This window comes from Miniopterus natalensis, chromosome 14 (assembly GCF_054644295.1).
Source record: "Miniopterus natalensis isolate mMinNat1 chromosome 14, mMinNat1.hap1, whole genome shotgun sequence".
Taxonomy (NCBI): domain Eukaryota; kingdom Metazoa; phylum Chordata; class Mammalia; order Chiroptera; family Miniopteridae; genus Miniopterus; species Miniopterus natalensis.
The window spans coordinates 17,157,955-17,183,666 of NC_142094.1; the positions used below are offsets into that span (position 1 = coordinate 17,157,955).

The window sequence follows — 25,712 nt, forward strand, 5'->3', positions numbered from 1 at the left end:
GGGTGGTAGAGGGAGGGAAGAAGTCCTTTGCTAGAGCCTTTAGAAGATGAATCTGTACTGGATTCTTGTTTTCATGGCCAAATCCAAAGGGTTGATGTTTTTTCTGCAGCACTTGATCCAGGCTGACAATGTGATCAAGCCTGACATGATAAAGAGACATTTAACAAGCCTAAAAATCACATGCACGCCCTGCCAGGTGGCTCAGTTGGTTGGAGTGTCATCCCATGCACCAAAAGGTTGTGGGTTCGATCCCCGGTTGGGGTGTGTATGGGAGGCAACCAGCCTATGTTTCTCTCTTCTCTCTCTCTCTTCCTCTCTATCTAAAGTCAAATAACATATCCTTGGGTGAAAATTAAAAAAAAAATCACTTGCACAGTTGTTTCAATATGGAGAAGCAGATCCTCTGCCCATCGATCGTTTCATACCTGGAGACAGGCGTGGGTATGGGGGGCGGTTGGGCCTCCTGTGTCTACTTGAGAGAAAGCCTTCCAGCTGAAGGTTAGGACCCGAGCACAGGTCCACGCAGCAGCAGCTTCAGTTCCTGGAGATGTGGAGGTCGTGTGCCTCTCGGGTGTCTTCTCTCCCTTGCCTGATCAGATCAGAGAGATGCTGACATTTGAGCTTGCACCTAAGAGGATAGCAGGATTCCCTCCCTCCTGCCACTGGCTGCACATTGTTTCCCATCACAGAGGCCGGCTGCAGGCAGCTGGGACAAGTTAGTGTCAGCTGCTTTGGCCACTCCAAGGCTGGGGATCATCGCCCTTGCAGGAGAGCAGAGATTTGGAGCTCAGAAGGATGTGGATGCCATTTGCAAGGACTTCGCTCCTTTTCTTTCCCCTTTCCTTTCTCTCGCCCTCCCCTCTCTCCTCTCCTTCTCCCCACCCCTTGCCATCGGCCTCCTTTCTGCTTGAGCTTTTAATGGAGTAGGCCCGTGTCCCCAGCTTGACCGAAGCGCAGCGTTCACACACATGCACTCACACGCACGCGGCCCGATTGCCAGAGATTAGCCTTGGATCAGCTGTTCCTGAATGGAGCAGAGGTCTCCCCCTGTTCCCGCCACACCCCTTCTCTTTGCGGCATTTCGAGAATGAGGTCAGGGCCAGGATCTGTTTGTGTCTCAGATATAGCAGCACAGATCAGAATTAATCTTAAGCTTTGCTGCCTCATTCAGATAATAGGGGGAAGAGCTGGAGTGCTTATGTTTTTTTGGTTTTGTTTTCGTGCATAACTTTGCAAGGAATGCATGAGTGAATGCGTGTGAAGGGAGAGCCTCAGGTGAGCTGCCGGAGGGATTTGCACTGGGTCCACGGTAATTAACTAACAGACTGCCTGAGTTTCCTTGGATTCAACTGGGACGTGTTTTAGTTTTTAAAACAAAATGGAAAAATAAAATAGGCCCCAGCGGTGCCTTACCACTTCCTTCCACGAGGAAGATTTATCAGGTGCAGTGGAACTACTGTTCCTTTTACAGGGTCCAGTTGTTTTAACCGCAGTTTTTAATGTGTAGCTCACCATCCCTCCCCTGGAGCTCCAGGGAGTTTTGCAGTGTTTTCAATGAATATGCAGATTTCATTTTCTGCCAGCCACTGTGGTGCACACACAAGTACAGAAATGTGTGAGTGATTCCCTTTCCATCTCTCTCTCTCTTTCACACACACACACACACACACACACACACACACACACACACACACACACACGGCTTGATTCTTACAGAGTCTTCACATAAACTGGGATTTATCTCTCTGCACCAGCCAGTGCCAGAGGGGTGTTCATAGATACTCTGAGGAGACAACACTTCTAGCCCCTTTCAACCTGTAGTCCCTGTAGGAGATTAGCAGGCCTGAAAGGTATCTGTTGCCCCTGGCATTGCATGTGCCGGTGGTGTTTACTTTTTGTTCTCAAGATTCATCAGTGGCTCTTAGCATCGGTTTTATTTTTGAACATGCTTTTAGTTGGACCACACTCCCCTCTGTGAAAGGTGGAGTAAACAAATTAGAATGTTGAGTGGGCAGAGAGGTGTCAGCACCAGCCCAGCCTGCTTCGTATTCATTTGATGGACTTCGCTGTGACAGGTATCCTCGGAAGGGGCTGCTGAGCTGTCTTTTCTATCAGAGGTGATTACCTTTGAGTGAAGGGTGTGAAGGAGAACACGAATTGCCACATTGCTGGCCCCATGTATTACCTTATTTGGTTTTCTGCACCTAAACGGTTTCCAAAATATTTGAGAACTACCTGCTTCCCCACCCCACGGATATTTGTACAAGCAGTAAATATGTTTTCTTCTCCCCCCAAAAATTTTATTGTGAGTTTATTGAAACAAGTACGACTTGAGATCAACATTACAAGATCATCTCTACCTAAAAGTATTGACGACCTTGCCTAGATGAAGTGTTAGGTACTGAAAAAACAGTTATTGCTAGATATTCCTGGCTTGCAGGAATCAGTGGGAAAGACAAGATGCGTTTGGTCCTAGAAATAATTTGACCTTTTAAAACCTCTTTTATTGAGTTTATTGGGGTGACATTGGTTAATAGAATTATATGGGTTTCAAGTGTGCAGTTTTATAACGTATCATCTGTAGTTTATACTGTGTGTTCACCACCCAAAGTGAAGTTTAACTTTGTGCTTTTCAATTGGCATTTCTTGTGTAAAAACAGAAACTCAGTTAGTGGTTGTCTAGGGCTGGGGTAGGAACGGGGGATTAACTGTTAACAGGCACAAGGGATCTTCCTGAGCGTATGGTGATGGTTGCAGAACTTGGTAAAATTATTCAAAGTCATTGAATTGTACATTTAAAATGAGTGAATTTTATGGTATGTAAATTACACCTTGTTAAAGCTGCTAAAATTTAATATTTCTGTATTTGAGTTCTCTTGGGGCCTCATTTGCATACGATATGAAAATTTGTATTACCTCAAATTTTCACCTGCTCATTTCCCACTGAAGTGTCTTAACTTCAGTTGCATAGAAGATTCACCCTGAGATAACAGGGCCCAATAAAACCCCCACGCCTTAGGATACAAGAGTCTGCCCTGACCCCTGTTGGCCAGCAGTGAGGTTGCTGCCCACTGCCAGGTAAGGAGCCAACATTGGGGGAGCAAGGGGATAGATTTCCAGGCAGGCCCCAGAAAGCAGTTGGCACCGTATTTCCAAGCTGCGGTTACATGCTTCATAAAATTAAAAAATAAAATCCCAGTGTTGTTCCTCCCTTAAGTGATGGCATTTCTCTCTTGTTTTGCAGGTTGTCTTAGTCTTTGCTCTCAGCATTGGTGCACTTGTAATATACTTCATAGATTCGTCAAAGTAAGTATTCAAATACATTGTCTCCCCCCCCTTTTTCTGGCACAGCCATGAGCCTTTACATCTGTCAGTGACTTACTTTAACACCAACCTTTGCGAGAGCCTCCTGAGTGTGGAAGACTCATAGAGGAAGGCAGGGCTGTTTGTGCTGATTTTCTGAATGGGAAAGCAAGCTCTCACAAGGAAGGATCCTGCTGGCTATGAGAGGAAGGGAGGGGGATCTGAGTGCAAGCTTTTTTTCTGGGTATTATTTATTTTTAAAGAGCTGTTTCTTGCTGAAGTATTTGCACTAAAGAGGCCAAGAGGGTAAGAGAGTTTCAGTGTGCATTTGCAACCTCTGGGAAGGTTAGAGTGTCCCACTAGTGAGAGTCTGAGCCATTCTTGCCATGGCAGTAGGGCTCTTTTCTTGTTAGCGTTTCCAGTGCTTTGGTCTTATTTGAGGTCAGTTAGAAAGCGTGATAATATCCTTTGTACCTGCCAGCCAAATACTCAGCTGAAGCATTGCTCGTTGGTGGTTCTTGACTCGGGAAGGGAAGGAGATGGGACAGAGGAGTTCATGATGACTCCCAGAGGTGGAGGACCATGGCCGTCTGAGAATTTCTAGAGTGTACACCCGTGCAAGCCCTCAGGCACCAGCTGAGTGGACTGGTGCTTCAGGGTGAGCCAGGGGTGGGGTCTATGCGACAGATGGTAAAGGATTTGTAGGCAGCAGAGGAGGTCAGCAGGCAGAGCTGCTAGGTGGTGGCCAGTTCTGCCCTGGTTCTTGGGGGCATCACCCCTGGGTGCATCATTTGTTCCAACTATTCTGTTGCAATCTTGAAGCCTCTGAGAAACTGGATCTGAGCTGATCTGACCAGCCTTTCTGTGGTGACATGAACTTGACACTGGACAGTGGCCGTGCTCTTTGCCTGTGTTTTTCACTGGGAGTGTGTCTTTAACTCTGTCCCTGGCATGGCTGGATACGAGTCTGACTCTGGGAAACCTGCTCAATGCTCCTGTTGGCACAGACCCTGGTGTGTCTGAATTCTGAGCTTAGCGTCCTTTCCCTGTGGCTCCGGATGATAATATTTCATGCACGCCTAAACTCTGAATTTCTCAGTGTCATCTGGTCACCAACCAAAGGATTTTGTGCACTTGGATGCCAAGGCCAAAATGTCGTGTCAGGGAAGATAAAGAAAACACCAGCTCCGTTTACCTGTCTTTGGGAATCAGCCACGTCTGAGAGCATCGGGTCCTTCAGCCCGTCTCCACACACAAGCTGGGCCGCCGTCACCCAGCTCAGGTGGAGGGTCCTTTAAAAGGTCTCCAGGAGATGAGATTCCACACAGTCCTCTCTCGGCTCTTCCTGGCCAAGAAAGAGAAGAGCTTTTTTCAGTCTGGAAAACTTCAAGTGGTATGTCATTGAAGGTAAGCCCCTTCTAAATATTTACACTCAATAATTCTGACCATATTTGAATTGAAACACAGATCTTCTAAAGCCCCCAGTCTTACTTCTCCATTCTCTCCTGCCAGCTTCCATGCCAGGGCTCAGGAGATGGGTTTGGGCATGTAGCCTGTGTGCCCTAGACAGAGCAAACCCTTACTTGGAGGTGAGTGTGGCCATCGGCTAGAAGGACAGATGCCTCGGTGCCTTCTTTCCTTTCATCCCTTCTTGCTCCTCTGTATTTCTGTTAAAATAAAATGCTCTTGTTGGATGGGTCTGAATTGTGTCATTTTTTACAGCGTCTACTGTGAGGCAGCCCTTTGCACGTAGATCCTGGTGGACTTCCACAAGGCAAGAGCCTCTTCCTCCGATGCCCTGCGCTACCGCAGTGCCCTATGGGTTTTGTTCTGATTTTCCCAAGCCTTGGGGAGGCTGGCATTGGGGGTCCTCCCTGGTTCTGGCTCTTTTATGGAGTTGCAGAGAGTCTACACCAAGGATGGACTTTCTATTCTGTTCTCAGCTTTTCCAGCAAAAATGCCCATAATCCTAGAGCCAAGACTGTCCTCACTCTCCCAGGGGACTGTCCTAGCCTCATCCTAAACTCGGTCTTTTTCTCTGTCACTAGGCTGTGTGGTCTGGCAGAGAGACTTTGTAAATAAGAAGGCCTTGTGTTTATTTATGTAGCTCTTTTTGCTTTTCCTTTGCTTTACTTCTTTTGGTTCTGAAACCAACCCCAAGGTTCTGTCCCGCCTGTGACCTGATTGGCATAGTCATTACCAAGGAGTCTTCCTTCTTTCTGGGGACAGGTGGCAAGCATGCTCAGTTTAACTAAAGGGAGGAATTAAAGTGGAGTCTGTAAAGTAACCTTTATGTTAAGTCTATAGGTTCCCAGGAATTTTTTTAAAAAAAGATCTATCAGACAGACTATAATCACGCCAAGTGAACAAGATAAAGTGAGGTTCTCTCCACACCTAAAATGCAAATGGAAAGCAGCTAAGAAAGCAGCAGGCTGTCAGTTCCTAAAACCCATCTTTTTCATTCAAAACTGTCATCACTTTACCCACTGGTGGTTTTGCTGGCCATTGGAAAGAAATGGGCATCTTGGAAAGAAAGCTGTAAACTTCTCTTGGAATTTAAACGAAACCACTACCCTGGAAGAGAGTACCCAGTATCCTTCAGATGAATTCTAGTTCGTGTGTATACCCTTCAGATGAGTAACTTCAAGGACAATCTACAGGCCTTCCCTTGCTCAAACCTGCTGGGCAGACATTGTCAATGAAATGGCTTGTTTCGGTAAATTTTAACCAGAGCTGGCCTCCCCCAAATAGTGGGGATTCCCCGGCAATACAAATTCAAGGTGCGAGGCTCTGCAGCTTTAGTGTCAACAGGATGGGCCGATTTTGGTTGCGCAAGAAGACAGGTGGGCTGGGCGGTTCTTCACCTGTGTGGCGGCAGGTGAGGAAGGCCCTTCAGATTAGTGTCACAGTTGACGGGCGCATGGCCTTCTTAACCTTTCACTGCTTATTTTGCTATTGCGAAGCAGTGGGTAAATCATTTCCAAATACATTCTCAACTACATGTCTTTTCTTTTCCATTGTTAGACCAACGTGATCCCCTAGCAGTTCTTTTTCACTCAAGGCTTTGAGAAGCCCTTCCTTGGGTCTTAGTTTCCCTAGTGATCTCCACAGAGGAACAGGTGGGCAGCCTCAGGTGGTTACTGGCATCGGCAAAGATGGATTGTCCTCATAACTCCTGGAGTTGAAAGCCCAAGAGAATCACGTCAAACTGTTAAAATTATGCTTCATCATCCCAGTGGTAGACTCTCTAGAAACAGCCAAGCAGAGGAGGCTGTGCCACCGAGTCTTTGAATAGACATCAGTGTCAATTCCTTAACAGACACAGAGCTGTGTTAACCTGCCACACAGAGTAGTCCCACTCCCCAGGTCCCCTCAGTGAGCCACATGGGACAATTACTGTCCAAAAGAAAAGAACTCCATTTCTTTTTCAATTTTTAAGGCATACCCCACTCCAACTTCTAATTCTGATGTCTGTGTATGTTTATGCTGACCCTTTATTCCCACACACTGATCCTCTGAGAAGCAAAGATTTTAAAAAAAATGTACAACTAAGTCAAAAACAATTAAAAAAATTAAAGTGCCCCTAGATGTCCTGTGGGTGATGATGTCATCGTGGCTGGTTCCAGTCCCTGTCTGTTCCCTTCGTTTGACACAGGAACAGTGATTCTTCCTTAATAGATAAGAAAAGAAAAAGCCCCAAGATGTCAGTGTGAGGGCAGGATTCATGGATTGCTTAATGCAGTGGCTCCTGCTGCTTCTAGAATTCCCAGAGAAAGTCGGAAGATAGGCTCAGGGCCCTGGGTATTTGCCCTTTTCCAGGGGTGTTCTGGGAAAGGATGACTCACCTGTGTGAAGATAGTTATTCCTTTGATTCATGTTTAAACTGCTACTTTTTATGCTATAGTTACATGGATTGTGAATATTTAATACGGCGTATACTGCAAATGAAGGTCAAGTCCTGCTTACTGGGGACTTCAATGCAGACTCCTGTCTCGGAAAGGCAAGCTACCTGCTGTTAGCAGAGTAAAGCTGAAAGGTTACGCATTGTTAAAAATTTCCTTAATGACTTTATTTGCTCCAAAATGGCTGGTCCACAGTGGGGGGGCGCCTGGTGCTTTCCAGCCCTTCTCTTGGCTTCTGGTATCAGCAGCTGTTTGGGGATGTGGACCTCAGGAAGGGGAGGGAACAGCAACGCCGATTTTGGAGAGCAGTCTAAGTCTAATTTTAGGGCTGGATTCCAGGAGAACAGCACCAGCGGGGTTACCATGTGAAAACGGCCTTGCTCTAGTCTTTAAAGTTTTATGTTTGTTTTCAGTAACTCATTCATTTTTTTATCCATTCATTTGAAATATCTTCAGGGTGATCATTGTGAATACAGGGCATCCCCCAAAATGTATGCACACACTTCCAATAATTATAAAGCAGTGTTTATTAAAATACATTTCATTTTCATTTCACAGCTATCAGCTGTTAAAGCGTGCATACATTTTTTTGGGGACACCCTATATTTTCCACATGGTAAAATTGCTGTGGTTAGTTATGGTCAAGGAAAACTGCTCTTGAGATTACCATAGAAATTGACCTGACTGTTTTCAGTCTCTGAAGATAAAACCAGCACCGTCGATGTAATGGGGATACCCAGAGCTTTAGCAGAAACAGCCAGGCACCCAGCTCCTTTACCTGCCCCAGCCTCTCGTCCCTCAGCCTAGAAATTCTCCTCAAAAGAAGAGAGGGGCAGGGGTTGGAGGGAACCACAGTCGCTGATCACATGCTTTGTGTGACGCACAGTGCTAAGCACTTTGAATAAATAACACATGCAGTCCCTCAAAGTCTAGTAACAACTTGGTAGAGTAGGTATCACTGCCTTCCCACTTTGCAGGCGAGGAGGCCGAAGCTGCAGCGTGGCTGAGAAACGGTGGAGCCAGGATTTGAACCCAGCATGTCTCAAGGCATCTCTCTTCCAGGTGTCAGGAATTGAAATTCCAGACTGTGGGAGTGACTAAATGGGTTTCGCGGGAAGTTGCAAGAATGAGGTCCCTTAGCCTCACTCCTGGGCCTTGTTTCCCCCTGTTCTCCATGTTCCCATTTCTCACCTTTGGGGCCAAGTTTGAAGGTCAGCAGTGCTTATGGGGATCCTATCACAGCTTTCTCCCTGCGACATGGGACGTGTGGGGCAGATCATGTGCTGCCTGATGTCTCTGTGGACCTTGATTCAATTCTTCCGCGTTGGCTTAGGAAGACTCTTTTCTCTGTTATCTCAGGGGAGTAGCAGCATTTGTGATGGCACAGGGTCAGGTTAGAAAGAACAAGAGAAGGGGATTGTTTCTCAAGAAAAGGGGATTGTTTCTCTTCCCACCGAAGGGGTTCGTTCTAAGAAGAAAGACCCCCTGTCCTCCCATCCCTCCCTAGCTCTGTGCCTGTCGCTTGGCTCAGTAACGTACGTAACGCCAGAGGCCCTGCTTCCCCTCAGATAGATTCTTTTCTCTCTAGAGTTGAGGAATCTTGGTAGTTCATTGTGTGCCTAGAAAGTTCGTGTTGTCAAACCAATGGACTCGAGGAAAAGTTGGTCCCAGAGACGTTTCTTGAAAACGATTTTAGATTCCCAGCTTCCTCCTGCAGCCTTGTTCTCAGGAACTGCACACGGGTGTTAACACAGCGCGTCCCGCGTGCCCGGCCTCCTGGCAGGCGCCTGGCAGAGCTGTGAGGTCGGCACGGATCACCTCCCTGCCGGTGCCTGGTAAACTGTAAAGCGCAGTGGTCGCTCGTGTAACTATCCCCGGTAGCATGCCCCTTGCCAGGCAGCCCCAGGCAGAGCGGAGGCTCACTCTGTGCCCAGTGCCTTCGGGCGCCGGGGCTTTGGAGGCAGGATCCGGAGAAACTCGCTCCAGCTCGCCCACCGCCTTTATGTGCTTGGCGCCGTGGCCCGCCTTTAACCTCCGTGGAGGGAGTCCACGCAGATCGCTGTGTGTGCAGAGCGTCTCCCTGTTCTCTTTTTTTCCTTTTCAAATACTTTCCCCCCAATTTTCTTCCTCTCTCCCTGACATTTTTATTGCCAGGCTTTGGTTCGGAAAATTATGGGTAGGGAAAGTTCAAGGGCAGAATGTGCAGAACAGCGCTGCACATCTGTGGAGGGAGCACAACAGGGGCGCCAGCAGCTGCTGACAGAAGGAAAGGTCAGATGCGGAGGCTGAGCCCACTGAGGGCGGGGAGGGGAGGCGCCCGGGGGGGGCAAAGAGGCTCCAAATAACTCCCCATGGGGGGACCTCGTTCCCTTTCAGCATTTAACCTCTAATGGCAACACCGGACCCTCTCACATGGGAGAGACCCTAACTCAACCAGTTGGCCTCATCTAGTTTTCCAAAGGGCCCTTCTCCCATCAGCTGGGTGTAAACCTGAAGGGGGGGGGTGGAGAATACGCGGGGGGCAAGCGCTCCCCCCCCTCCGCAAGCCAGGTGGTCTCTGCCTCCGAGCTTATTTCTCCTTGTGCAGGTGACTCACGGTACCACCGGCAGCATCCAGCAGGGAACTGCTTGTCTTCCACAGTTCCTTGGAGAAACTCAGGGGCCGTGTGAGGAAAGGGAGGGAAGATGGAGCCAGGCCTTCCAGGTTTGCCGCAGAAGGCGACCTTAGTTAGAATAAAATGTTAGAACCTGAAGAGGTGTCAGAGTCCACTTGGTGCCACCGTTCCCTGTGCCTCAGCCTCCACGTGGCCTGCTCAAGGTCGTCCAGGTAGCCAGGGCCTTTTCTACTTGGTCTCTTGTGTTGTTGTTTTTTTCTATGAAATAAATAATGAACAAAGATGTGCCAGCGAGTATTAGCCACTGACTAGGGAAGCAGATCATGACCTTTTGTGCCAGTTCCGGGGTTTCACGCTGCCATCAGGGGGGACTTTAGGGCCGTGGGGAAGGACGGAGATCATCTCCAGCGGAGTGAATCAGACTCAGCAAGGTGGCTGCTGGGGCTCACTTCAGTTCACCCCCCCTGGCAGGAGGCTTGGGTTCCTTGAGTTCACGACCCTGCCTCTTTTTGCCCTGCACTATTTCAGAGGGGGCGGTGAGGGTTCACCTCTGCTGTGCACGGTTACCAAGGTTGAACACATTGGTGTGACCTGTTTGGAATTTATTATGCAAAACTTTTGAGGACTTTTGCCCAATTGTTCATTTGTTTTTCCTGTGAAAACAGTATCTCATAACTCTATCTCTAGATCACATCTACTCGACCTTTGAACATTAGGATGAATTATTTCTTCTCTTATTGTCTCCAGAATTTTAAAAGAAAGCTTTAAGTGGCCTGACACTGTCTTAGCCCATTCTTTCAAAAGAATGGTTATTTCAGGGCAAATGAAGGAAATGCATCCCCTCGCACGCCCAGCTAGTTAGTTATTTTTTCCAAACTAGCATGTGTTTAACCCACTAGAGGGCTGGAAATTTTCCCCACCGCACAGCTCTGGTCCCTCACCTGAAGTCACAGCCGGGTGTGCCATCCGCATCTGCTGAGAGATCAGGGTGGGAGCCGGCTGGAGGGACAGGTTAGAGCTCAGAGCAGTTTAATCCAAACACAAGGGCAGAGCTCATGCTTAACACAACCATGGTGGTGCTGAGCTACGGGGTCAACTATTTCAGCTTCATCATGGGATTTATGGGCTGCAGACAGAAGTGGAGACATGACCTCTGTCTTTGCTTTTATTTCCCTTGTCCTTCCTCCTCACAGCCTGACAAGCTGCATCTTTGGGGAGACCCTGGTCAGTGATGAGTCATTTGTGGTTTAAAAATAGAGTCCCATGCCCAGCCGGGTGTGGCTCAGCGGTTGAGCATCGACCTAGGATCCAGGCGATCGGGGTTCGATTCCCAGTCAGGGCACATGTCCACCCGGGCTTGATCAATGACTCTGTCATCATTGATGTTTCTCTCTCTCTCTCTCCCTCTCCTTTCCTCTCTCTGAAATCAATGAAGATATATTAAAAAAAAAAAAAAATAGAGTCCCTTGTGGCAAGGATGCCCTTGGGACTTTTTGATGCATATGTCACTGTTCCCAGAATTTGGGAGAAGAGTGTGTGTGTGCGTGAGAGAGCATGTGAGCATGTGTGTATAGGGGCGATCCTGTCCCACCTATAAACCGATGGGAAAACACAGCATGAAGGGATTGGCAACCAGTCTCATCATAATAACACGGATGACGCTGAGAGCCGTGGACCTGTGCTCTTAAAGGTATCAACCAGGTAGTAGATGTCTGTTAAGTACTGACTGTGTACAAGACATTTGGTTAGGTTTTGGGGGATTTCATATATGACGTATAAGACTGGATCTTTTCCATTAACATGTTTAATATATAGATGCACACACAAGGGTCAGGAAGTCCAGCCAAAAATATACGTACAATAAGGTAACAGAACAAGGTAGCAAGTGGAATATTACTGGGAAATATATCATCAGTGACTAAAAGGAGCATTGCTAATGATTAAGTGCTAAAGGTTCAGGAACTGAAAACATAGCTGGATGTTTATGGAGAGTTTTGGCTCTGGGGAAGTTTTGAGTTGAGGAGACAGGAAACTCAGTCTTCCCCCGATTCTGAGACTCCACAGAGGGGCTGTTGTGATGCCTGCACTTGGCCTCTTGCTTTTATTTTTGGTGTGTGCTGAGTCCGCAAAGCCCTGCCTTGGCATCACTGCTGAGGTCAAGGATGGAGAGTGCCTCAAGGACAGCCTAACAGTCAGAAAAGCAAACTGTCCTGGGTGGCCACGTCCTCTCCTCCATGTGTCCATGATGAAACCTTTGGAAATTTCCAGAAGTGGCTGAGTGACAGGAATCCATTCCATCTTTTTGAAACCTAGGCCAGGGGCAACATGCCTCTCAGGGGCCTTGCTTATAAACTTGCCACAAGCAGAGCGTCAGGGATGCAGTGGGAGGAAAGCCGTGGCTGGGCGAGGCTGTGCTATGGACAAAGTGGCCACAGCACAACCTGAGATGTCTGTCTGGAGGCCAGGCCAGGCCAGCGTGTGCCTGGAGGGCCCGCTGGGATTTTCATGAGCTCTAGCTACTTGTCCCTTCTGGGTTCCTTCCTCCATAAAGAATATTAAAAGTTATATCTATGACTGTGTTTGTATAAAGATGACTATAATCCAGGCTGGATTCATTATTACATATTCATTATTATTATAGTTGCTTTTCTCTTCTGCTTTTAAACAAATTAAAATGAAGACATTGCCATGGGTGGGCCCGGGCACTGTGTTTGCCATGCCTGATGGAGAACTTGGCCCCGTTCCCTCCCTTCCTGTCAGCCCCGTTCGTCTGGAAGTTTTCACAGATGAGAAAACATGCCAGAGACAGATGCCTCCCACCACACCCTCCCCGTGTCGTCTCGCAAAAATAAAAATAAACATTTCATTTCAAACCACGTCTTATGCCTCGGCTTTGGGAAATATTAACTTCAGCAACCCAACATTTAAAATAATAGCACCTGTGGATATGTCAACAATTTTTTAAAAAAACCTAAAAAATGTTGCTTTTTGCTTAGTTTTGGAGAAAGGTGTGCTTTGTCCATTCTTATGTCTGAAAATGAGCCTGGTAGTTTTAGGAGATCGGTTACCTGAGAGGACCCCTGCAAAAATAACATTTCCTAATTCTGAGGTTTGCGTGCTCAACCAGGCAGGGGCAGAAGGTGTTAGAAATGAGGGAAGCAGATCTGGGGAGGCCTGGGATGAGTATCTCTACTCAAGCATCGCCCTGAAGAGGCTTCCCAGCTGCAGCAGCTTGTCCCCAGCAGCCATGCAGACTCTTGTAACCAGATCTTCCTGTGCTCTAAAGAGAAGAGAGTAAGCTGGGCTTTATGTCGAATCTCCAGTTTTAAAATGTTACCCAGAACTCTGAAATTTTAAAGCACTATGCAGGCCAACCAAAACACCTCTACAGTCCACATTTGGGCCTCCGAGTGCAGTCTCTGTTCTAAACTGTGTCTCTTTCTGGTCTTGAATTAGCTCTGCTCCCTGGGTGCCAGAAAATATCCTTAACTTTTAATCTTCTGTCTCCTCCAAAGGGCCCCTTCTCTCTCCAAGATGAGGAGACCTTGGCCTATAGTTGCTCTGGCTTGTTTTGCAATCTTACACACTTTCAAATGCTGCTTAAGTCAGTGTCCACTTTTCTCTAGGCAAATACTGTATGTCACAGCAATAAATCACCCACAATTTACTGTAAATCCCCAAAGCTGCATAGCACTAACTCTATGTCATCCCTGAAAATAACGCCGTTAGGACCTCATAAACATACACTGTTTGTTTAAGAACGGCAAGAGCTTTTTAAACATGGTTGCTAAGGCACAAGAGTGTATTTTCCAGGACATAAATGGAAGGGAACATAACCCCCTTAAATTGTCAGATTCTTATGAGAAAAGAGGCCCGAAGCTATCTGATCTGCCAGTGTGTTAGCTTGACCAAAACAGAGTTGATTACACTAAGAGTGTAAGTGTTGATAATTGCACAAGACTATCTTCTGACTTACTTCGTCATTTGGGCACATTACGTGAAACCCAGTTTAAAGTCTGGCGTGTGTGTCTGTGAAAGCCTGGGTTAGCACAGAGCAATCCTGGCTGTCGCTTTCATCAGCCTTAACATTTGCAATTTGCTGAGCATCAGGGTCAACATTTACTGATTCACTTCCTGTGCTGTGGTTCCTTCAAAAACAAAATCAGAAGCACCTCTGGGCCTTTCTTCCCAGATATGGCCCCATGTCCGAGCTCTACCTCTCCCTCCTGACCTTTCGCTTTTTATGTGGAAACTTGGCAGTTCATGTTAGAGTAGCCTAACTCAGCTTGAGTACGGAGTCGAGAGTGTACCTATTTTCAGAGCCGGGACAAAGATGACCGCTTCATTATGATAACCCAGAATAACCCAGATTCCAGTTGCTTCATCACCTGGTTTCTGAACGGAAAACACTCATACCGCCTTCCACTCATCATGATTCTCTCAGGCAGAAATTGTAGGTGTGCTTCCAGGGCCTGCCTGTTACATGTTGGAACCTGCTGGAAGGCACCTGTCCTTCTCTGCCCCATTGTCTCATTCAGGCCAACCAGAGAGCCCCATCTGTCCCCTTGAAGGTTTTCACCTCTCCTCCCCTCCCCGACTGAAGATGCTGAAAATGAACCCAGGGCCCGGTGTGAGACCCACTGGATGCTGATGCCCCCAAGGGAACTGCAGGGACAGGGTGTAGAGAAAGGGGAAGAGCGTGGATGCTCTTAGATGACTCTGCCTGGACGTGCTCTTTCCTGTAGCAGCAGGAGGCAGCGGCTGGGCAGTGCATTGAGGATTTTCCCTCTTCCTAGCAGCACGGACAGGAGTGATAAGGCCAGGTCAGAGGGAGCAGCGTTAGTAGCTGAGATGTGCTCCGGGCAGCCACGCAGCCCGTCAGTGCCTTGCAGCACAGCCTGTTACCAAGTGCGTGGCGAGGCTGGAGCGGACGGGAGGGGCGTTCGGTGGCTTCGTGTGTGCGTGTGCTTGGAGGAGGCACGAGTTGGAAGCTACAACAAGTAACACTGTAGAAGGCAACGTGTGTAGATTACCATGTACAGTGGTGGTGCTGCTTCTGTGGGACGGCCACCCCTGTGGGAACTGGATGAAGGCTGTAGGGATTACGCTTGCCAAGGAGCCTAATGGCCTGTGGACCCCAAGCAATATTACATTGGCCTGTGGACCCCAAGCTAAGGATTCCTGCTCTGTAGTGTTGGCTCATCTGCTCCCTCCTGTTTCTTCTGCCATGAAGATGTCTTGACAGACAGAAGGCAGTCTCCGTAGGGTCTGGAGCCATCCCCCTCCCGGCATACAGAACACAAAGCAGGAGTCCCTCTCTCTGTAGGGTGTTTTTTCTTTTAGAGAAGGTGCCCCCCTCTCTCAATTGAATTTGAGATCTTGACCATGTTGGGACAATGCTAAGGAAACTAGGGAAGGGAGGCTCCAGGCTTCCCAGCTATCCCTTTAACAGCAGGCCGCACTGGGAGCATGTAGGTGAGATGGGTCTGTAGGGCAGAGCCCAAAGTCTCTTTGCTGATGCTGCTATACACTGTGGGTCAGCACCTGCTTTTAAGGGAAGATTTCCTCCTTAGGCTGCAAGTCAGGGATGCAGATAATCTCCAGCCGAAATTCCATCCAAGACCCAGCGCTGGGGCACCGGGACCCGGGCACTACTGGGCTGCCCAACCAGGTGTGCTCAGCTGCCACTTCTCCACAAGGCTGTGTCTCACCCACAGCTGGAGAGTCGCTGGGGACCTCCGTGGGCTCATCCCCCAGTCTCCAGACCAGTTTGACACAAAACAGAAGAGTGGCTTCGGAAGGAGCCCGTCTCCCCTGGAAGCCCTGCTGCCTTCCGACTTCTTCCTGTCCTCACCTGTCTCCAAGCCAGCCGACTGTGACAGTTTAATTGGTGAGCAGGAGGCGGGGCGGGGAGAAGCAGGCAGGGTGAGTGGCATTCTGGAGGAAGGAGACTCCCCTGAGATGAGTGAGGAGAACGTGACAGGCGGCCCCGGAGGCTGTGCACAGGCAGGCCACTGACCCTGGCTTGAAGAGCGCTGGTGAGGGGGACCCGTCCTCCAGCGCCCTCCTGCCCCACCTGCCTGGGCCCGTGTGTGCATTCGTGTGTGTGCATTCGAGTGTGTGTGTGTGTGTGTGCATTCGTGTGTGTTGTGTCCTATGCACAGAGGGGCCTAGAGGTGGCTGGAGGCTGAGGCCTGGAATGAGAACGGTGTGCAGGAAAGGCAGTGCCACCGAGCACTGTGCAGCCGGATTTGGAATCCGACCTTCCTGGGCTTAGTCCTGCTCTGCCTGCCGCTGTATAGCTGTGCGTCCTTGGGCCAGCTAGTTACCCTTTCCAAGGTGTAGGGTCTTTACTTTGTGACACGCGTGAAGATGGTGATGAGGGACGTGGGTAATGCCTGCCTGTAGTCGTGTGTGGGAAGGGTTAGATGACATATGGAAAAGCTCTTAGCATAGGCCCAGGCGTGAAAGTGGCCAAAACAGTCTTAGATGTTGTTGTCCTTTGAGGTTGGTTTTAAAGCTTTTAATTGGGTCTTTAGAGACAGATGTAAACACACTAAAGCTAAGAAACAAAATGACGGATTGCAAGGCAGCAGTGTGATAAATTATCGAGGCATAGTGAACAGGACCTGAGATTCTTAAAACTGCAAATGTTAGCTCATTAATGGTTTGGGAAAGTGACAGAGTGATCACAGCAAGCATTTTATTCATTTATTTACTTGCATTTGATCAGTTTCTTTACTTTTTTAATTAAATAATTTGTTTTCAATTAGTTTACATTCAATATTATTTTGTATTAGTTTCAGGTGTACAGCATAGTAGTTAGACAGCAATGTACTTTACAAAGTGTTCCCCCTGATATTCCCAGTACCCACCTGGCACCATACATAGTAACTACAATATTATTGACTATATATTCATTGCTGTACTTTACACAGCAAGCATTTTAAAAAGATGAGATCGAACAGCCTTAGATAAAAATACTGCTTCAGAAGGTCAATGTGATTATATGAAACTTTTGCTTCAGTTAATATACACAGATCGATATATACTGTATAAATATGTGTGTGTGCTGGTTTGTGATGTAAAATATACAGGGTGGGGCTAAGTCGGTTCACAGTTGTGTACATGAAACACAGAGTTTATTCTTGATTTATTATTTATTAATCATTGTATTGTTTTCCATATGAACAAATGTAGACCTACTTTTGCCCCACCCATATTTCTTACCATGGGTTTTGCTAAAAAGTAGTTTGAGACCAGAAGGGAGAGGGCTCTCTATGCTACCATAATTTACTGCAGCATTAAGGAGGAAGGGACACAAGAACTGGGTCCCCAGGCCCGGGTAGAATTTAGATAATATGGGAGAAGTTGTTAACCAACCCCCCCATTCACAGTATTACTCTCTCCCTGAGCCAAGACACCCGGGCAAAGACCTTTATCAGGCATGACATCCCAAGGATGTAGAGATGCCTTCCAGAAGCCAAGGGTCATGGCCAGACCTCCCTCTGGGCAAGGATAACTTCTCTGCAGCAGAGTCAGCGAGGGCACTGGGCTGGCTGGAGGAGGGTCTCTTCTGGACGGGACTGGGAGTGGGTTCTGTGAGCACGGGTGACGAGCACAGGAGAGGGGTTGCTAGTTCACTGAGCCTGGTGTTCCCCGGGTCTGTCAGTGTCAGCAGAATCACTGTTGAAAACAACATGATTATCCATCTCCTTGGCCCCTGTGTACACTCAAGCTGAATAGCTCATCAGGGGAAACAGCAGCTGGCAAAATGAAACTGGGCACAGGGGACAGGAAGGGAGCCACCTGGATACTGCTCCCCATATGGGTGAGCTGCCCGGGCACAGCGGGCCTTTGATTTGACCCCATTTGCTTCCATCTCCAGATGACCAGGACTCTTCCTGTGCCCTGGTCCTTTGCAGACCAAATAGATGGGCCTACAGGTGCCCTTGGCCGCTTTGGTAAGGAGAACATCTGTCTCCTTGCTTCAATTTAACTTCCCTTCTGCAAAGCTTGATGAGGTCAAACCCAGAAAACACTGAGACCTCAAGCTGGGGATAAAATTCAGGTCCGGCCTATCATCAGGCCACGCTGCCCCCTTGCCACCTGACAAATGAGACAATCTCCAGCCAGGGACAGTTTGTAATTGTACAATCAAATTAACTTGGATTTCAGCTTAATTAAGTGCTTAATGTCTTGAATGAGGCTGAGCCCTAATATTTAGAGAAGCACACTGGACCCCAGGAAAGACAAGAACAGACTCCAGTTAATGCCTGTTAGTATTAATTGCGCTTGCAAATTAAACCTTCTCAGAAATTCATCCTTTATGTGAGGCGATTTGCTAGCACCCAGTTCTGCTGTGTTTTTTCTAAGGGCTTTTCCTGCTGTGGCTCATAAACAGTACAGGGAAAGGACATTTTACTGGAAATCTCTGCTGACCTCCACATCCGAGGGCAGATTTCTTAACTTCACAGCACTTCTGTTTTCTCAATTGAACAGAAATTATTTTCAATATGAATTATGCATCCTGATACTAACTTGGTATCAGGAGTTTTTATTTTCATTAAGCTGATGATTTTGCACTTGTGTAGAAAATGACTGATGATTCAGTAATTGACTCAGTAAATATTTATTGAATGGCTATTATGTGCCAGGCACTGTTTTAAGCCCTAGGCACTTCCAATTGCAGTGTCAGAGGGAGACACATCGACAAATAAGATAATTTAAGTTGGTGATCAGTGCTGGGAAGAGAAATAAAACAGTAATGGGAAAAACAGGGTTTCTCAACTTTTTTTGTGCTAAGAACTCCTTTGGTAATCTACTGAAGACCATGACTCCCTTTTTAGAATATTTATAAATGCATAATATAAAAACATTGAATATAAGAAAACCAATTATATAGAAATGCAGTTATCAGAATATAAAAAACAAATTCATGGTAGAGTACGTGTGCTTATTGACTAATGCATTATCACCAAGATCAAGTACAACAGCTCTGATACAACCCTATACTTTATTAAAAATTTTATTATTTTTTTAAAATATATCTTTAATGATTTCAGAGAGAGGAAGGGAGAGTGAGAGAGTTGAAACATCAATGATGAGAGAGTCATTGATCCGCTGCCTCCTGCACACCCCCTGCTGGGGATCGAGCCCGAAACCTGTGCATGTGCCCTGACTGGAATTGAACCGCAATCTCTTAGATCCTAGGCCAATGCTCAACCGCTGAGCCATGCCTGGCTGGGCACAACCCTATAATTTTAAAATAAGATTAATGTAAATGATATTTTGAGATACTCGTATATCAGTGATAGTCTTATATGTAAATATCTGGGACCTCTATTACTGACAAAGTCAGAGGTATCGTTAATACTATTCTAGTTTCTTGCCCACATTTATAATGAAAGGAAGTGCTAAATTTGAATTAGAGGTTAATAAAAGTAAAGATGTAATTTTTCTCATCCAAGTTCATTGACGACTCTTAATATTATCTAAGGACCTCTTGGGAGTCTGTGGCCTCTGGGTAGGAACCCTTGGAAAAGAAAGTGACTGTTGCTGGAGGTTGACCTGTTTTTCCGAGAGATGCATAATGTCATTTCTGCTTTTAGAAAGCCATTCTGGATATATAGATTAGTAGAGTAGAATTGAGAGTCTGGAAATAAGCCCACACATCTATAGCTGACTGATTTTTGGCAAGGGTGCCAAGATCATTCAGTGGGGAGAGAACAGTATTTCTTTTTTTAAATGGTGCTGAGGAAACTAGATAGCCACAAGTGAACAAATGAAGTTGGACCCTTACCTCACACCACATATAAAATTAACTCAAAATGGATCAAAAACCTAAATGTAAGAGCAGAAACTTTTAAACTTTTAGGAGAAAACACAGGGGCAAACCTTTGTGACACTGGATTTGGCAACTGATTCTTAGTTTGATACCAAAAGCACAAGCAACAAAAGAAACAATTGATCAATTGGACCTCATTGAAATTTAAAACTTTTGTATTTCAAAGAACACTACCAGAGAAGTGAAAAGAAAACCCACAGAATGAGAGAAAATGTTTGCACATCATATATTTGATAAGAGTCATATCTAGAATATATAAGGAACTCTCACAACTCAGTCATAAAAAGACAGCCAGTTAAACAATGAGCGAAGGATAAATACTCATCAGCACATTGGTTATCGGGAGAGCGCAAATAAATACCACAATCAAATACCACTTCACACTCACGAGGATGGCTGTAACAAGGGTGACAGCTCATAGGTGTTAGCGAGAATGAAGGTGTGGACAAATTGGAACCCTTTATGTTGCTGGTGGGAATGTAAAAATGATGTAGCAACTTCAGAAGTCAGTCTGACAACTTCTCAAAAAGTTAAACATGGAGTTACCATGGACACAGCTATTCCACTCCTGAGAGTATACCCAAGAGAAATGAAAGCATATGTCCATTTAAAACTTGTACTCAAATGTTCAAAGTAGCATTATTTGTAATAACCGAAAAGTGGAAACAGTGGACAATTGGATTAACAAAATATGGTCTAAATATATCCGTGCAGTGGAATATTATTTGGCTATGAAAAGGGACAAAATACTGATACATGCCACATTTATGAACCTTGAAAAATTTTGCTAAGTGAAAGAAGCCAGTCACACAGGAATGCATATTACTCTGCTTATATGAAATGTCTACAATAGGCAAATATATAGAGACAGATAATAGATTAGTGGTTGCTTGGGGCTTGTAGGGGTGGGAAGATTGGGGATTGGTGGATTGATAGCTAAAGGGCATGAGTTTCTTCTTGAGGTGATAAAAATGTTCTAAAATTGATTATAGCGATGGTTGCACAAATCTGTGAATATACTAAAAACCCACTTAATTGTACACTTTGCATGGATGAATTGAATGGTATATTAATTGTAATTCAATAAAGGTGTTAGCAAAAAAGTCATTCTGACTATGATGTGGAGAATTGAGTGTGGGTTGCCTGGAAGATATTCAGGAGGCTGTTTCATTAGTCTCAGTTGGGAGGATGATGCCTTGGGCTGGGATGGAGGCAGTGAATGTGGTGGGTACATGTGGGAGGTGTCATGGACAGAATGTGCTTGTTTAGTTGAAAACAGAGGGGAATCGAGAGTGATTTCTAGGTTGTTGACCTTAATAGCAGGCATTTTCCTCCCAGAAGACCTGAGTTTCAGTTACAGTTTGTAGAGATGTCGAGAGGATTAGCAGTGGACCTAAACATTGCAAGCTCTTTGGAGAGTTGGATTGCAAGCTGTTACCAGTTTCACTGTGCCTTTTAACAAGGAAGAATATTCATTATACACACACTCACCACACCTTCACAGCCAATCTCACGCATGCGGAGCAACAACATCAGAACCACACATTTCAGAAAGCCAAGCCAGGGGAGGAAGGACGCACCCCCAGTGTCGAGGCTTCTCACGTCGACACTAAACTCGTTCAGTGGAAAGAGATCAGCGATTAGAGTAAATAGAGAAGAATCTATTCAAGAATATATGTATCTTAAACATGTCCATCAAGCCTAATTTTCTCCCAGTCACATGTACAGTGAAGGAGGGGAAAATGGTGTTTCAGAGCCTTGGGTATTATAGGATTTTGATTATGTCAGCGAAATAGTGGCTAAAATAACCATCATTTCTCTAGTCGCTTGGTCCCTACTAAAGCCCAGGCTGAGTGCATTGTCAGTCCAGGCGTATTAAAATCCAAGTTACTTAGGGTCCTTCTCTGGAGACAGAGCTAAGCTCTGGGAATTAAAGAAGTCACCAGATTGTTAGCCGAGGTTCCCTGCTTCAGCTCAAGCAGAAGCAAGTGAAACAGACTCTTTCTGAACCTGGAAATTGCTCCGTTGAGGGGGGTAAGGGGCGTTCCATGATGTGGAATTCCCACGGCTCGTGGGCACATAGAAGTAGGAGGCCCTTTCCCCGGGGTGGGCCAGAGGGGCAGGAGTCCATATGCACCCAGCGATGCTTGGGGAAGATATATTTCCCTCAGCATCTTTCTTTTCCTCTCATGGCCCTCGGCTGCCTGGGTGCCAAGTTCCATTACATTAATTGACAGAGGGTCCAGTTCAAACTGGACTGCGCCAGCTTTGCCAGGGTAACTCTAGGCGAGACGCCTAGACGCCTGTGGCTCACTTTCCTCGACCGCAGAGGGCAGAGCGGATTAGACGGCTCATGAAATGGTCTTCACTCTGCCGCTCTTGGCTGGCTTTTTAATTGAGGTGGAATTCACGTAGCATAAAACGAACCATTAACCATGTTAAAGTGTATGATTCAGTAGCATTTAGTATATTCACAGTGTTACGCGACCATCACCTCTATTTAGCTCCAAGACATTTTTACTACCCCCAAAGGAAACCCCGCACTCATGAAGCAGCCACTTCCCAGTCTCCCTGCGCCTGGCAGTGACCTGCTTTTTGTCTCCACGGATCTACCTCTTCTGGATGTTTCATATAAATGGAATCAGACATGTGGCTTTCTGTGTCTGGCTGCCCACACTGAGCATAATATGGGGTGTGGGGCAAAAGTAGATTTATAGTTGTGAGTATGCAAAACACAGAGTTTATTCATTATTTATTATTATGTTATTTTTCAAATGAACAACTATAAACCTACTTTTACCCCACCCTTTCTTTTCGAGGTTCATCCGTGTTGTAGCATGTATCAGTGCATAATTGCTTTTCATGGCTGAATAATACTCCATGTATGGATATATCATATTTGTCTATCCATTCATCAGTTGATGGGCGTTTGGGTTGCTTCCACCTTTTGACTCTTGTGATAATGCTGAACAGTTGTGTACAAGTATTTGTTTGAATTTCTGTTTTCAATTCTTATATACCTAGGAGTGGACTTGCTGGGTCATCTGATAATTCTGAATTTAACTTTCTAAGGAATCACTAAGCTCTTTTGCGCAGTCGCTGCATCATTGTACACCCCCACGCACAATTTAAGAGGATTGCAATTCGTCCACATTCTCCCCCACAATTGTATTCTGTTTGGTTTGGTTTGGTTTTTGTTTTTGTTGTTTTGCCTAGAGCCACTACTGTTTGTTTTTGCTTTCTAGAGTAAAAGTAGCTCCTGGTCAGCGTGCGAGTCTCAACCCTAGTTCATCTCAGGGGGTCAGTCCCACCTACCACGACCGCTTTAGGGGCCGGTCAACAGGGCGGCACTGGGAGAGCACAGGCGTCGGGCTCAGAGTCGGGATTCGCATCCAGGTCGGCCTCTTTCTAGGAGTGAAACCTCGGGCAGGTGACGATCTCTGTACGCCTGGTCGTTTCACCCGTGTAATGGCCAGGACACTGCCTACCTTAGCGCTGGGGTGCAGATCTGTGTAACTGTCTAGCACATGCCTGGCAGATAGTAGGCTGAGTAAAGGCTTTTCCTTCTCAGTGATGAGAAGGGAGAGAGGTGAATCTGAAACAGTGTGCTTTTACATTTTTTTCTTATTGTTTTTGGAATTGGATCTTATCACGGACTGTTTTCTTTGCGGTGGATTTTCTGGCAAATCATTAAATTAATATTGAAGTTTTATATGTATTCTGTTTGTGTATACCAGTTGATGGGGGTGAGGGAGATGAATCTGCATGACAACATTGGGAAGATAAACTGGGCTAACTTGTGATCTTGAGATTCCTCAGGGGCATGACTCACCTTTGCTTACTTTCCTTTGTCTGTGGTCCGGATGCACTTGGAGTGGTTATAGATCACCTTCTTCCTTCCAGAACATGGCCTTCTTGTCATTCTTAACACACACACACACACACACAACAAGAAAAATTGTTGGCCACAAGCTGCTTCATTAACTTTGGAGGAGTCAACAACTATTTATATTACTGTGATATAAACATGCATTCCTACATGCAGTTTCAGCCACATCTCCCAGATGACGCTCCTTGATAAGCCCCAGTGATGTAGTGAGCAGGGTGGATTGTTCATTTCTTGTCTCCAGCACTGTAGGTCCCCACACAGACAGCCTGAGGGCTACTCCTCCTTTGGGCGTTGGCCCTGGTGGTGGTGAGGGTTTTGGACCCATGCCTCATGCGGGGGAGGTGCCACATGACCATGGGTGACCGAGTCGGAGCTTTTGAATAATGGGAGAGGTCTGCTGGCCAGTTAGCTCAGAGTGTGGTAGACCACGGAGATGCCTGGACTAATAATTTTGCATGCCTTCCCATTGATGTCCTCTACATATTTAATAAATGTTTATTTAGTGGAGAGACTGAACCTTGTGTGGGGAAAGAAAAAGAGGAAGGAAGAAAACTTACAGAGGTGCCTCGGAGGCCTTGGCCAGCTGCCTTAGCCATTCAGAGACCCTTTGTTGGCCTTTGAATTTTTCCCTATAGAATTTTATCTCTTCACAGGGGGCTTTTCCAAGTAGTCTTCCTAATCATGTGTAGTAAGTACTCTTGCTAAAAATCCCAATTTCCCGTCTTGTTACCTTTCCAGTGATCTCTTGGGTGCCTTATACATTGACACCCCCAGGCAACTGACCAGTTGGCCAGCCCTCGAATTCATCTTTGGCTGAGAGTTTTCTAAGACTATTTATTTTAATGAATATTCTGTGCCAGGCAATGTGCTAAGCCCCTTGTAAGTATTACCTCTCCTCATCCTTGCAACAGCCTGTACGGTAGGTACCAATATTATGCGTACTGTACGGGCGAGGAAACCAAGGCACAAAGAGGTCAGAGTGGTTTGCTTCAAGTGACAGCTAGAAAGTGGTATGAGGAGGATTTGAATCCAGATCTTTAACTTCAGTCTCTGTATTTGTCTTGGGCAAAATCATGTATTATTTCTTTCAAAGTCAGGATTTCAGACCCCTGGACAGTAAGTGAAAGTAGTTTGGGGATAATTTGATCCTAAAATGCCATACATACCAAACCTAGTAATTTATTTTGGAATAAAAACTATTATAATCATGAAATATAATTAGCCATAATGTAAATACTTTTTGAGAACTGCTGGGAGCTACCGTCTATAACAGTGGTTCTGTTTGAACTTGGTTCCTAGGAGGTAGGGCCATAGTTTGCATCTGGCAGTACCTTCCAAGTCACTGACTGACCAGAGCTTTAGAACCACGGGACTTTCAAGTTCACGGGCATCTTCTGAGGCCTGGTGCACCTCAGAACCAGAACCTGGGTTTAGTCAGACTCTTGGTAAGGTAAGGAAAGTGATTGATCGCTTTTCCTATCTGTAACTAGTTGCACACAAAAAAAAAGGAGCCAGGAACTTAGGGAAAATTTTCTGTCTCCTGTTCTCTATGGACCGCAAATTGCTTGATATTCTGGCTGTTTCCAGGGCTTTGATGTCAGTGAAACGGCGTGCACAGAACAATTACCTAATAGGCCATAAACTCCAAGCTACGGTCTGGCAAAGGAAACACTGCCCCCAACAAAAGGGAGGCTAGATTATATAAAAAAGCAATAAGCTTTTTCCTTAATTGTTCCTGAAGAAGGAGAATTTTGGCATTTAAAATGAACTAAAAGTACGAAGAGAGCAGATTTTGTCATGAGGGAGGCAACCTCTCTCTTAGAATACTGAGATCCTCTCTCTGGACGTTGACTGTCAGTAAAGTGGGGACCACAACAAATCTCCAGTTCCTGATGGCCTCTGTTTTATCTGCAGTCCCTCCTCCTGGGGGGAACAGGTTTCCTGGGAGCCCTATGATTTATTCTTCCTCTTTCCTCAAAGCATCGGTCCTGGGCGGGGCGAGGGAGAGATAAATGACTCCCAGTGGCCATGTTGTAGATTACTTAGTGCCACTTGTCAGTTCTTTTCTCCCTGGGAAGGGTTTGAAATGAGATTGTTTTTGACAGACTGCCCGTGATGAATGATTTTTCCGAATAAAAAATCGCTCTCAGTGCTGA

The 25,712-nt window shown here is 46.2% G+C and overlaps 1 protein-coding gene across 5 annotated transcripts in view; it reads left to right on the plus strand.

The window, feature by feature from the left end:
* The window catches only part of KCNMA1 (potassium calcium-activated channel subfamily M alpha 1), a 661,836-nt gene that overhangs the window by 323,177 nt on the left and 312,947 nt on the right, over window positions 1-25,712 (plus strand). For all 5 annotated transcript variants that reach the window (XM_087824300.1, XM_087824299.1, XM_087824298.1 and 2 more), the window contains exon 3: window positions 3,245-3,306. In XM_087824300.1, coding sequence (XP_087680426.1) covers window positions 3,245-3,306 — 62 coding nt within the window. The remainder of the gene's footprint in view (window positions 1-3,244; window positions 3,307-25,712) is intronic.